Source organism: Corvus brachyrhynchos, unplaced genomic scaffold (assembly GCF_000691975.1).
Source record: "Corvus brachyrhynchos isolate BGI_N302 unplaced genomic scaffold, ASM69197v1 scaffold255, whole genome shotgun sequence".
Taxonomy (NCBI): Eukaryota; Metazoa; Chordata; class Aves; order Passeriformes; family Corvidae; genus Corvus; species Corvus brachyrhynchos.
This window is the reverse complement of record NW_008238358.1, coordinates 801,204-815,841: the sequence shown is the minus strand read 5'-3', so window position 1 is coordinate 815,841 and position 14,638 is coordinate 801,204. Positions and strand designations below refer to the sequence as shown.

The 14,638-nt window shown below is 40.4% G+C and overlaps 1 protein-coding gene across 1 annotated transcript in view; it reads left to right on the top strand.

Annotated features, from left to right (window-relative positions):
- Nucleotides 1-4,588: 4,588 nt before the first annotated feature.
- Nucleotides 4,589-14,638, top strand: part of ADAM23 (ADAM metallopeptidase domain 23) — an 81,948-nt gene continuing 71,898 nt past the window's right edge. The window contains exon 1 of the mRNA XM_017735559.1: nt 4,589-4,703. Coding sequence (XP_017591048.1) covers nt 4,589-4,703 — 115 coding nt within the window. The remainder of the gene's footprint in view (nt 4,704-14,638) is intronic.

The window sequence follows — 14,638 nt, the reverse complement described above, 5'->3', positions numbered from 1 at the left end:
GAAAAGCAGCACAGCGCTCCTGGCACACTCCCTGCCGAGCCTTTGGGCTCAACAGTTCAACCGCCCCCTCGGGTCCGTGGCTGCGGCCCCGCCCCCGGGTCCCTCCTAAAGGCACAGCGTCCTTGGGCATTGAGCGGGCGGTAAAGGAATAAAGCGGCTTCATAACATCACCCCAGGACACTACTACACTGAAAATTAATGTTGTAAGAAGTACTAAGAGGCTGGAAACAGTCTTCCTGATTAAAAAAAATTGTGCATATAGTTATGAAAGGTCTTTGTGATGGCATTCACTGTGTGATGTCAAGGTTTTATCCATTCGTATTTGTGCATGTACTGGGCTTATTTGTCAGCTAGAAAGTATCTAGTTGAAAGATGGATTTGAAACAAATTATGTTGAAGTAACTGAGATTTTGGAAAGTTTGGATGTGGATTTTAATTTTGCAGTTTGAATATGTGAATTTAATAAATACAAAATGAACTTTAGTGTGGCCGTATCTGTTCCAGTCAAGGGAGGGCAATAGGACATGATTCCAGTAAGTTACAGCCCAGATCATCTAAGAGCTAACTTCTGTCATCAGCAAGCTTCTGTCAGTTCAAGGGGACCTACTTCTGAGCTGTATCTGATATCTGTAACATTTTGTGCTGATTCAGAGCCAGAATGCTGCAGGTATAGCAGAATATTCATCCATGTGGCTGGGCTGAAATCAGCTGGCGTCAACACAAAGACCTTCAGTGCCAGAAAGGAGCCTGGGTCAGATCCCAAGCATGATGTGCCATTCCCTGAGGTATCCACTCCACTACTCATACTCCAAGAATGTTTGTTCATTTTACTTAAATATATTAATTATTTTGATATACAGTTATCAGTAATGGAAAAGCTTTCCAACTACAGCACACAGTAATTTTGACATGAGTCTACCTGCCTAACCCAAGCAGTTGAGTTGTGTTACAGTTTCTTACCTGCTGCTTCCAATTAAGAATTTATTTAGCTTGCTTTTCTTCAGTGGCTTGCATGTTGGATGGTGTAAAATAGAAGACCACTTCCTATCTCTCTGCCTCGAGCCAAAATGCTAATTCTTCCTGTGTTCTTAACTGGTGCTTTGATAGTGTGTATCACAACACAGGCGACTGCACAGCCGGGCTGCCAGCGTATGTTCTCCTCCCAGCTGCACAGCTGCTTCAGGCAAGCTAACTATAGCTTTGGTTTTGTGAGTGGTATGTCAAAGCCATCTATTTATAAACCAAATTAGAAAATGCCTTGCAACTGTAATTTTTCTTTCAGGCTTCCCTTCCAGCTCTCCAGGAGCTCAGCATTCCATATACATAGATTTGGCCATAAAATTTGAACTTGTCTGAAAAATAAAAGATGATATATTAGAAAAACCAAAACAAAACCCCCTGTTAAATTATGAAATTCTGGAATATACATATCAGTCCAAAAACATTTAAAAATATTTTTATATTTTACCTTTGATATGAATCATGAAGGATGTGGGGATGCACTAATAAATTTTTTTTTCCATTTTCCATCATTTCCAATTAGTTGTTTTTCTTGAAAGTATTTCTTAGTAATAAACTGGTATTATGCTTGTTTTGAAGGCTAGAAAACTGAGGTAAGGTAAAATGCTTAAGAGAAATATTTTAAACGTGTTCATTAGTTTTGACCTTCTTCAGTTTCAAATCAAAATGCATGCTGACTAATGGTAGAAATTTGAATGGTCTGGATACTGGTCCAAGTATTTGCTTGATGTTTATGAGGATCAGGCCCTAGGTAACCTGAAATGAATCTCAATGAAAATGACATTCAACATAAATGGAGATCCTTGATCATGTGGGGATAAGCAACCTTCCAGAATCCACAAAAGAAACACCAACCCTCCAATTCTCTCTGATTTATAGATCAATATATCAGTATTGGAAGGACTCAACTTTTCTCACTACTGTGTAGGGGCCTGGGTAAAGTTGTGGAACTTAGATCATTTAGATCTGAATTACAGATGCTGAGCTACACTAACCTCCTGTGGGTAAGATTTCAGTCTGTAAGCAGCCAGCCTTTTCTCTGCAGAGCTGTTCTCTGAACATGAGAGTAAGACAGCATGAGGAGCCAGTAGACTATAGTTACCCATGGGTAGGTGATGTTAGGAGTCTATCCAAATGGTTTTGGAAGGGTTTTCTGTATTAAATAATAGACTTCTCTCACAGATTTATCTCCTATAACTAAGCATTTTCTTTTAAATATAAACAGCTCTGTGCCACTTTTAGAACATGTGGATTACTTTGTTAAATTATTAACCAGTTTTTATCATCAGTAGGGGAGTTTTTATAGAAATGAGAGCAGGATCTTACTCACTGGTTATTTTTAAAATGTGCCAATGTGAAGACGTGTACTTGTGACAAGGCTCATGAAGCCTAACAGAGCTGTTGTACAGATTTTAAAGGAATTACAAAAATTAGAGATAGAAAACATTCTTTTTAGGCATAAAACTCCATCCAGGAATGGTGCTTGCAGTGTATTTGATATTCTGCTTCTGAAATCAGTGGATGTTGAGGCTGTTCAACAGCTCTTGGCAAGTTTTTATTATATTTCGGGATACAGCTAGTAGGCTGTGAATATTGAAGCAAGGGGAAAACTGGTATTTAAATTTTAATTTAAATGGTAAGTATTTTCTGCCTTGACACAAGACATGGGTTGGCAGTAGGCTGTATGTCATCTTCTTTCTCTTCTGCTTTTTCTGTCACTTGCAATAGGGGCTGCAGGTAGACAAGCACTGAGATCCTGTTTTGCTTGAAGGCCTGACAGGAGAAAGGTCCAGCTGTAGGGGTATTGATTGCTAAGTCGATTACTGTCAGCTAAATATTTGGAAGTCCTTACTCCCAAGTTCTCTGTGATATACCCTGAGGATACCAATGTACCTGCTATCCATAAATTCCAAATCCTGGGCTAGTGGAGTGTGGTCAGGCATGAGGAAGTCTCTGTAATGATGTCTGCCAGACCCTGAGCAGCTCAGCTTCTGAACAGGAAAGACTAGGCTCTTCCAGAGCTGTAGCTCCATCCTCTTTGGTAGGTGACTGAAAACAAACAAGTCTGTTTTGCTCCAAACTGTAATGAAACATAATGCAAGAATATATTGAAATTCACCAGAAAATTGAATTACCTTTCTGCAGAGTGCAACTTGTCTGTTGTAACTGAAAATATTTTGGTGAAGGATGGTGTAACAATTTAGAGCTGAGAGAACGTGGGTATCTCTTCCTCCAAGGCCCTGCAGAATTACTTTTTCCAAATAAATTTAGAAGTCCCTGTTTTACATTTCACATGCCTGTTCCAAGTTTCCTATTCAGCAGGTTAATCACAAAAGTATTTGCTGAACAAGTATGGATGTCATGAAGGTAGTTTGTGAAATCTCTGAGAACTTGCATTACATGGCCATTTTTAACTAGTGTCAGTGTGTCCAAAATTAATATTTAAAATTCAATAACATCACTTTCAGTGTTTTATTATGCTGTGTTGTATTTCCACTTTTCCTCTTTGCACTATACAAAAACAGATTTTATTTTCAATGGAAAATGACTAAATTTAAAAATTGTATATGGATATATACAGCTTTGTGCTGTTTATATAGCAAAATGCTCTTCTGACATTGGCAAGGCATATTTGGCAGATGGCTGAGGAGAGTCTAATCCTCTCCCTCCTGGCACAGGGAATGCTAATTACTATGTGCCTTGGGCAAAGAGCCTTCTAGATATTCAGCAGCCTTTCCTATTGGGGCAGAAATGTCTGCTGGAGAACGTAATGGAAAGCTCTCCATGTAAATTCCTTGAGGACATCTTTACTGTAAAAATTTAAAAAAAAAAAGTAAGAAATCTCTACTATCTCCAAATGTCAGTTAGAAAAGTAACAGGCCTTGCTGGCAGTCTAATGCAGATCATACCAAGGATTCATGCTGGGTGGAACTTGGGTTTGGCAGGATAAGTGGGAAGAGATTACGACTGCTTTCATCAAAACAGAATCCGTTTTCAGGAGTGGCAGCAAAGGATATCTCTGTCTCCTCCTGACACAGCCATCTGAGACCTGTGAAAGATGTGGTAGGAGGGTTACCAGATGAGCATTTGGCACTTCTTGTCTCATTATTTGCAGTTTCATTGAATTTACAGTGAAGCATTGCAGCAAAGGAGCCAGAAGGAGGTCAGAAAAACTGCTTGCGCAACATGGGAAAATCGCTCAATGAAGCCTGAGACATTCCACCATGAAAGTAACCCAGGGAGCTCAGGTCCTTCCAGAGCTGTTCAAACAGGGAAGGCACCCCTAGTGCTGATGCAAGGTCCTTGTTCACTGCTGCCTCCGTTCCAACAGAGATATGACACGAAGCCAAGGGATGAGAAAGACAAAAGGAGACAGCACTCGCCCTAGCACCCGCTGAGATCTGGCTGTCCTTGCTCAACTCCTGCCTTTACTGAGCCCTTATCTGCCCCTGCCCCACCACTCAGCATGGCAGTGAGTGTGAAAGGCGACCTGGCTCCACAGTGATTCTGCTGTGGGGCTGCTCCTGCCTGATCTGGCTGGCAGCAGGGAGCAGGGAAATTTGGAGAGATGCTGACTAACATCTTCACTGGCAGTGAGATTTCCTCCAAAGAGGAGCCTGAAGATGGCTGTGGGCCAGAGAAGGAGCTCAGTGCCAGACTGCACAGGTACCACGTGCCTACCTGTGAGTGTGTGGAAGGGAGGCTTCTGGGCTGGTGGGAGGGAGCCAGTCACCCAAGGGCCTCCTTTTTCTCTCTGTATTTCTAGCAAAGGCCTTCAGACCCAAACCATGCAGGTCTTGGGTGTGGTGGTTGGCACTTTTCCCTCAGTCTTTTACCCAGGAACTTACTCAGCCAAACTGATTCTCAACAAACAAGCCCCCCTGCCCAAGCCTGTCCCCAGAAGGTTGATGGCACTTGGCAACCCAGCATCTGGAGCTCCTCTATGGGAATAGGCCAGCTGGGAGAATCTCCCTGCTCACAGTTTACATGAGCAATACTGACGTAGTCTGGCTGGTATGGTGGGATCAGCCAAAAGAAATCCCAAAGGAAGATTATTATTTATCCAGTATCTGTGCTTTTTAGAAGTTAAAGTAGTTACCACCTGCTATTTGCCATCTTAATACTCTAACATACGAGCTGATAAAGCTTCTGTGCTGACTCTTTTCACTTGCCCCTCAAGATCTCATTTCTTCTCACAACAATACTTGGGTAAGCTCTCGGGCTCAGGGTCATTGCTCCTGGCCTGTGTCGCTGCTGCTGGGGGCTCTGCAAGGTCCAGTGCCAGAACTGCACTGGAAGCAGCTGAGAGGCAAATGGGGCAGCCCAAGCTGTGGGAACAAGCTGGGAAATATGCTATCTCCACACCCCTGCTATGTGAGCATGTTATTTCCTCAGTGACCTAGTTTTATGAATAAAAAGGTCTTCCCTCTTCATAACTACAGTAAGAGAGAGTTTTATTAATGTTTGCCACTATAAAGAAAAGGTTACTGTGTCTTAATTTTACTAGGTTGCTTTAAAACCTATAAGATTTTATGGAAGTTGGGAGATGGCTTGTGATCAGCTGTCAGTTCTATGTGCACGCTTCTTCAAGAAATGAGTCTGTAGGGATGACTCAGGCTTGGCAACAAAAGATGTTCCCTCTGTAAAACAGTTACCTCTGAAAATGTAAGGCTTTTTCTTCATTGCTCTCTTGGAGAAGGGAGGGGATGATAAGATTGCTAGGATGATGATGAATATTTTAAATTTGAGCTCTCAGTTCAGATGTATGACAGCTCCTATCAGCCAAGTAACATTTTCTATCCTGACTGGATAAGTACATTAGTGCTTCCAGTACAGATTCTAGTTTTGGCTCTACAACTGGTTGCCTTTACACATTTGTTTGGGACCAAAAAGGGTTCCAGAAGCCTGCATTTAAATGTCACTGGAAGCCTATTTGTATCTTATCTAAGCCCAGACTGAGGGCTGTTACCATATGCCCACATCTGTAAGGGCTGTTCTCACAATAGAAATAACTAAATTCACTTGAAAACTGGAGAGAGAGAGGTTTCAAGCATGGTAGCTCCTAGGAGACAACCAGTGCTCTTTTACACTGGTCTGGGTGCTGGGCTGAAATGTAGATGGGGAAAGTCAGGTTTAAAACAATTAGGCTCAAGAAAATAAGGTGATTCTTTAGCTAGCATAAAACAGGCTGACATTTTGAATGGAACTGTTAAGAGGCCAAACTTCCTGAAGCAGAAATAGGATTGCATGGATTTCTTGTGATTGTTACTTAGGAAAATAATGCAAAAGAAATACTATAATTCTGATCACCTTGGGTTTGATCTAAGAATTTAAAAATTATTTTATTACACTGATGCTCCTTGTTCATATCCATTCAGTTATTGTTATTTCCCTCTTGGAGTTTGTAGATGCTATAATGTTGTGATATACTGTTGTATTGCTTAAACAGAGCCTAAATCAATGGATGGTAAAGGCTGTATAAAAGCAGTTTTCTCTTCTACAAAAAAAGTCAATTTATCTGTAAGCAGCATGAGCAAAAAGAGACATTTTGTGCTCAGCAGGATCTCTTTGGTAAATGGAGGTTTCATGGATTATGCAACTATGTTGGAGAGCACCAAAAATTTCGGGATGGGGCTAAAATAATGTTAAAAAAACCCCAAAACAGGCAGGAAAACACTGTCCAGTGGGAAGGGCCTTGAAATGCCTTTGGCCAGCAGAGGTCAGACTGTCCTTTAGACAGTGTAGTTAATCTGCTTTGTACCTTTGGGCATGTTCCCCTGCTGTTTAATGCTCCAATCCACGAAACTGCCAGCTGGAGCATATCTGTTTATTTATTTAAGAAATTCTTTTGCAATCTAAGCTCCACGTGCAGTATCAGCACATGAGAACTGTAATAAAAATTAAGGATAATTCAAGTTTCTCTGAGTAAATACTTTATTTTGCAGCCCTATGATCCAAGTTTCGTGTATGCATTTGATATGGGAACACATTTGGTCTGAAATCCAATTTAGTCAGCAGTGGGCTTTTTAAATTTTGGTGCTTGTTTAGGTACTTGATGTTTGCAATGCTTTAATTATCAGAAAACTGGTCCTTTTCAGCTACAAGTAGGAACAGCTAATTTTCTGGAGTTGCTTGCAGTAAGCAAATTATTTTCTGCTGCAAGTTAATGCATTCCTATGGCTTTCTTAATATTTATGTGAAATTCTTTAACTGTGATGCTGTAGATGGTGCAACTAAACCTTAATTATAGGTATGGACTGCTTTTGGTGACGCCTCTCTTTGAGCAGTAGCTGGCACCTGTGTGCACAGACAACAGTGCCATGCCCCTTGTGCTCATCTGCAGCAAGAAATTGTTCTGGCATCATTGTACATTGAAGTTTTTGGTTTCTCAAGGCAACAACCTTGAGAAAGGAAGCAACCTTCTTCTTTATTTATGGGACTTCTGGTGTCCACATGTATAAAATGGGATGAAGAGATGAGAAACTGGAAGGCGGTTAATGTTGGAGCATTTCTTAGTCATAAGATATGGAGGGAATTTATGCAAAAAAAGCAAATCAATTAATTCCTCATAAGAAGCAGTTTTAGAAGTAATAATAGAAAAAGTTATTTTTTATCTATGGGTTTTGAATAATAAACCTTTCTTGGTAGTTGGGGGGTATAGGAAAACCAGCTCTTTTTCAATCATGTATGCTACAAAGATAATCCATGCAGGATAAAATAGTGCTTTAATTTCCAAGGATGTCTTAAAAAACATGCTACATTTCCATAGTAACAACAAATAATAATGTGTGTTTAAACTTGTGGTTAACTAGTGGGATAAGCAATTCCAGAAACCCATGGGGAACATATGCTTATAGAGAAATAATAAGATATTTGAAGGGTGACTAAGTGTGAGTTCATGTGGGTGAAAGGAAAAATGAAAGCAGCGGGGTAAAGGACATAATTTCACATCCCCTAAGTGTGGGTTCTTGACACAACAATCCCCATGGGAGGGCAGTGTGTGGCTCCTGTGGGTGTGAGAGAGGAGTACCCCCTTTCATGGTTGTGAGGATTTGGGGGTTTTTGTGCTCTAAAGATCTGTGGCTGAGATTTTTCTCCAGAAAATTAACAAGAAGCCTGAGGGATGCATGCTACATTGGGAAAAGACTGTTTGGATCTCATTTGCGTTTGTACAAAGATGACAAAGCAGAAGAAGGAAACCCCTGAAATACCTGCTGCATTATGGCATTGGCAGCTTGAGTCTGGTACAGTAGTAAAATATTGGCAGGTCGTGATCTTTTCTGTGCTTAGGGAGATTGAAAATTTACTTGAGCTTCCTTAGGAAGCAAGAATCTGCTCAAGGAATTAATAGCAGAAATGAGGCAAAACATTCACTGGGATCTGTGCATAATTTTGATGCAATGTTACAAAACTACTATGTTGATGCTCTCTTTGACAGATGGGTCATGAGAATGACCAAATCTGTGACTAACCTCTTTAAGATTTGGGAATCCATAGGTCCAGAATGACTGGCAGGGACAAGTTGAAAGACACCTTTCTTTGGTTGTATATAAATTTTAAAAGGAAATTCGTTTCAAAGGTCTTTGGTGTGGGGATCATAAAACGCCAATCTGTGATCCATTTCCAATATTGCTACTTATTCATGTGATAAAAAATATATTTTAGTAACCCAAATGTGTTGGGGACACCCTAAGGCTTTAGTGCAACAATTTGATAACACTTTGCACTGATTTTTCTTAAAAATTCAGACCATCTCTCTAGAGAAATGATGGTTAAATGTTTTAGGCTCTCTAGGGGAATCAGTGCCAAAGCCTGGATACAACATCAAGTAGGAATCTTTTAGGGTAGCATGTTTCATGTCTGATTCTTCCCTATGCCTAATTAGGCAAAGAGCAGGGAAACTGGTCCAAATTCGTCTATGAAGAAAAGGCAGGATGCCTAATTGGATGTAACAGTTTCTGGGTTTTTTTTCTCCTGTTTTGTAAAGCTGCATTTTTTGGAAACACCAGGATTTTCCTCATCTGATGAACATTGCTGCTTCTCAGCATTTTTACCTACCTTTTATAGCATAGTATGACAGCAGTGATGACAGCAGCAGCAGCAGCACAGGTGTCTCTCTTGAATGCATGACTGTACCTGAGCAGCACCTCAGCACCTGCCAATTATTGAAGGAAGAATATTTCTATTATGGGATGAACATTGGGAAAGCAACTGTAACACCTTTAAGTTCTGCATGTCCATGCCCGGTGAACCATCTTCCAAGCAGTAGTAGCTATAGATAGTAAGTTTCTTTTCCCAGTGAGGTTTAGTAGCTCAAGCATGTGTTGTACTGGCATGGCCATATTCCTTCTGCTTCTCAGGCTAATGCAGCCTTTACTCTTTGGAGCCTCTCTGTGCTGAAGGATATCTTCAACTTCAGTCTCATGAAATTTTCACCCATCACTTGGGCTTAGATGCTGTAAGCATTGAGACCCTGGTCCTTTCTACCAGTGGAGTGAATGAGCTATTAGTGCTCGTGTTGCCACAGGAACAAATGGGGAGCGCAAGAACAAATAGGTTTCTGTTGGACATGAATAAATCTAGTCTGGGAAGGAGGAAGATTTACTTAGTGATTCTAACCATGAGCTTCTGAAACAGCCTTCCAGTAGAAGGACAAACCCCCCCAGTTGCACTTGAAGGCAATGCATGGAATGAACTGTGCAGTGGAATAGCCAGGGGCTGGACTTGATGACTCCAAAAATCCCTTGCAGTCCCCTTCTCCCCTGTGCAAGTGTATCAGGGAATGAGTGATGACATCATCCTTCCTCTTTCCAAAGCTGCACTGGAATAGCTGCAATCTAGCTTTTTTAGAACCTACCACTTGGAAACGTTTGATCAGCTATGGCAAGTGCTTGGGATGTGAACTCCATGTATTTATTTTGAAGGATATATAAATCAAAGTACATACCTCAGTAAGATTTCCCCTGCCACCCCATCTTACTTTCTTGACGGTATTTTTTACATTTTACTTCTCAAGAGTGAAGCAAGCTAGCAAGGAGCAGGCTGCTGTCACAGCCAGAGTTAGAAGTGCCTGCTTATTAGAAGAGTGGCCTTTTTTTTCCTCTGCTGGTGGCATATGTTTTACTTGCTAAGTATATCTGTATCAGAACAGTTGACAAATGTGTTCTAGGTAGCCTCATTGACCAGCATGTTTCAGCTGCTGCTGCTGCTCTCTCTCTCTCATTAATAATTTGGACAATATGGTGAATAATCGGAGATTTTAGTATCAGAATATTTTCATTGATGGCATAAACCCTCACTGCAGTGTCTTGCGTACAATTTCTTGCATGCAGTTGCTTAAATGCTGCTGAAGAATCCTACTAAACAGCTTGTAAAATCCTTTGGCTATGAAGGCTTAGTTAATTATACAGGAGGACACAGTGAATTAATTCTGAAATTAGTCTGGCACGTTTATTCAAAATAATTTTCCCTGCATCCAGAATTAAATGATTGATTTTAAGTTTCACCTGGATGCAATTTGAACTGTAATTAATAAACCCTCTAACCCATTTGCTATTAGGAGCACAGCTGTGTTCCCTTTCAGATATATTCTTTTTATCATTTTACTTTCTTCACTTGACCTTAACATTAACATTTCACAGTGTTAAGGAGAGAGGGCTGGCAAGTATATCCTAATTACTGTGTATATTCTACCCTGGAGTGCTGAAACATACAGCACTCTCAAAAGAGTTCATTTGTGCAGTACCACTGGTGAGCAGAGTTATTAATGAAGATGTGTGCGCAGATCTCAGTAAATGAGTGACAGTTCTGAGGGAAAAGTGACATTTTTTGCTGTATTTTATTCGATAGTATTACTGTTTAAAGTAGTGTTGTGCCCAATATTGTACATAGTTCCACTATTGTACATAGAGAGGAAAACTGGTTTTAGGGCTCTGTTCAACTATGAACTAACTGGAGAAAGGTCTTGCTCTGAAGTGTATGAGGTTGAAATAAAGATGGAAGAGTGAAGGCTAATGGAAACCCAGTTCTGTTAGATCTACAGTCTGGAAAGTGATGTCTGATTCCGAAGAATCTAGAGTCAGTGCTGTTTCCTGAATCTGTCATGTATTTCTCACATTACTGTATCACTTAATGCTTCTCTGCCCCCTCAGTTGCTAAAAAGTATTTAAAGAGGCTAAAATAAACAGAAGAAATTAAAAGTACTGTTTTTTCTGACTAAATGCTGTGTCACTGCTGTGTTGTTAGGTGGTGGGATGTGTAGCAAGAGAAGGCCATATAATTTTAAAAAATACTAACAGCAATATTCTCTTTCACTCTACTTACTGAGGAGCTCTTTAAGAATAGCTGAACATGGAGGATTGGTGAGTATTCAAACATGAATGATTAAAACCAGTTATGCTAATGCAATGCATTGTTCATTGCATTTACCAGTTTCTTCTCAGTGTGAATTATCCATACTTAAACTGCATATGATACAAAGTAAGGAAATATGGGTGGCATGAAGTTTCAGTACAGCTTTGTCTTCACTGTTAACCCCCTGTTGAGAAATAGAGAAAGGCTACCACCCTCTTTTGCACGAAGATTACAGGTTGTGTGCATTAGTTATGTGCCAGCAAACGAGGTTCTATTGTTAAAAGTCCCCTGTGTAATTACCGCTTTTTAGACTTGCAGCATGCTTGGTACCCCTCCTAGAGCTGTTAGATTTCTTCTGTTGTTTACAGCATTGGCTGGAATATTTGCTATTGCAAATAAAAAGGAAATTTCTCTTAACAGGGTTCTGTCATATTGTCCTGTGTGTACAGCACAGAGCACAGCAGGACGGCTGAGCCTGGCTAGTGCTACAGTAATGTGAGTAAATCAGAATCAGACTCGACTACTGCCCTTCCCTGGGAGCAGAGTTCAGCAATGGCTGCTTCTGCCGTGCTGTTTGTGCTGCCTGCACCCCATGGCATTTATCCCTTTCATTGCCCAGGATCAGTCTGGAGCTGTCCAGCTGTAATCACCTATTATTACCGCAGTGACAGACTATGCTAGTGCTTTACTCTTCTGTGATGATCATCACTGTTGTAAATTTGATAGCCAGTGTTCTTATGGCATCCTTGCAAAGACTTTTTGATAAATCAAGTCACCCATGTTTGCGTCTCCTGAACTCGTCTCCTTCATATTCCATCTGCAACAGAAATATCCCTCTTTCTGTTAAAATGAGAACCAGTTTTTCTCTGTGGGGAATATCCAGGAATATCCCACTTGTTTATTTGTTACAGGACTCATTACATGGATTCTGGAAATAAATGTTAGATAAGAGACTACTGTTGAAATCTAGAAATTACCTTTATTTTCTAGTAAGATACTGTCTTATTGTGCTCACTCAGATCAATGTTATTAATGATTTGTGAGGAACAACTTCTTTAAACCCATATTTTACATAGAGATTTTCCCAGGACAAGTGGTATGGTGACTTTTTTCAGGTGACATCAGAAAAGGCATTCAATTGTGTTGGAGGGCTGTTATCTTTATGGCTGGGTTAAGAGAATCTGGACTAACATCTCCCAACTGAGTATCAGGATGAACAGCCAAGACTATTATCAGCAGTTTTGCATTGAAGCCTTTTTTATTTGAATTGTAGCATTACGAAATTTTATCCCATGTGCTCACTGACCCCCACCGTCTTAAAGGAGGAAGGAATTGGAAAGCTCTGGGCAATCATCTGAAGTTATGATGTAAAGTCTATTTATTACCCTGATCGAAAGGATGTGTATACCTTGCATGGTACACATTTGCTCCCCAGACAGTCTTGAAGCTCCCACTGTCAGCTGTTTCCTGTGTGCATCTGTGTTTCAATTTCTTTCACTGGATACAGATGCTACCATAATCCATGCTTCTGGCATTTTGTTTTCAGACATCTGCAGTGCAATCTATCTGGGATTATTTCATAGTGTCTTTCAAAGTTGAAAGAAAGCTCAAAAAAAAAAAAAAAAAGCAGCTGTCATTCATAGTAGGACACTTCATCTTGAGCTGATTATGCTCTGTGAACTGCATATGACCATCTAAAGGTTTCTAGCAGGTTTATGACGTACAGCTTGAGCTACATGCCCATCAGGGCTTTGGAAAGTAAGCATGTTTGCTTTAGATGGTTCTTCAGGTGATGATTTCTGCTGCAGGCTTGTACATGAGGTAAAAGAACTTCAGAAAATCTTTGCCCTAGACCATCTTTGTACAAAAAGGCAATCATTATTTTCTACCCTCAAAATCTGGCCAGCAAAATCAGTTCCTAATAGTTTCAGAGAGCAGGTGTTTCTGGCATTCATTGTTGCCAGACTTATTTCTTGTGTGTGGTGAAAGTTTCTGGATTTTTTTTTAATTGCATGGTCATTCTACTCTTTTTCTCTTTGTTCTTAATATATTTTTTCAAATTCTTTTTATTTTAGATCTGAATGGACAGACATAACTGATCCTTTGTTCTGTTTATATGTTTATGGGAAGAAACATGAGCTATTGTTTGAAATATTCTAGTGATATCTAATGACGAGGAACAGCTGGGCTAGGTGGGATGCATGGAAAATGTCTGGAAAGTGAGTCTTAAGGAAGACCATTTTATGAAGAAAACTGGTATAGCTTCCTCATTAGACCTAGACAACAGTGAAATCCTAAGGCACATTTTATATTCTGTTTTACCCCTGGCCATATCATGGATCTGTCTCTTCTATGTGTTTGTCTGCTGTTACACACCTAGATTTTGAGTTTCCACAAGCAGCATCTATTTAACCAGCATGACATTCAGAATTAATTTTTTTTTAAAGTAATAACACTACTGTTATAAAGTAGTCTGCATGGTAATGATCTGTAAAACTGCTTATACTTTCTAAATTAACAATGATAATGAATTCAGGCTGGAATGTAGAGGAAATAATGTGAAACAGAAAACTACCTATTTTTCTGGAAATCCATGTGGTATGCAGACTCAGAGTAGAAGGGTATAAGCTGACAAATAAAAAGCAATATCCAGACAAAAAGGAGAAATATCTTTTATTTCCTCAGCAGCAAGACTTGCATCAAAATAAAGCATATCTGTTCTTGGGTATTAGAAGTCTGCTGGGCAAAATGTTTGCTAAGAACTCCATATCTAAACTTGTACCTGAGCCCAGGTTTTCTGACTCCTTAAGTCACAGAATGAATACAAAGCAGCAGATTCATCTTCTCATATCTCCTCGAAATTATTTTATCTTTGCAACTATTCTTCATGTTGGTGGTTCATCCCAGGCATGCTGGACTGGAAGTATGAGAGATCCTATTCACTGCACAGAAATGCGCCAATCCTTGTGTTTGCGGTCCAGACTGTTCGCTGCTGAACACAGCATAGAAGAATTTCACCAGGTTGGAATCTGACCATGCACCTCCCTGCAGTCTTCCTCTTGGTTTAGGGAAGAAAAGAGCTGTTAGCTGGAGGCGTTGGGAGGGAGGAGAGGGGGAGCCTGAAGCTCCGCACAGCACTTGGAGCAGGGGCTGCTCGTGCATCCCTCTGCAGTAGCTGGGGACTGCCACTCTGAAACGGCTCAACTTGCAGAGCTGCCCGGGGCGCGAACACCGGCCTGCCCCTGCTCTCAGGAGAACAAGCTGC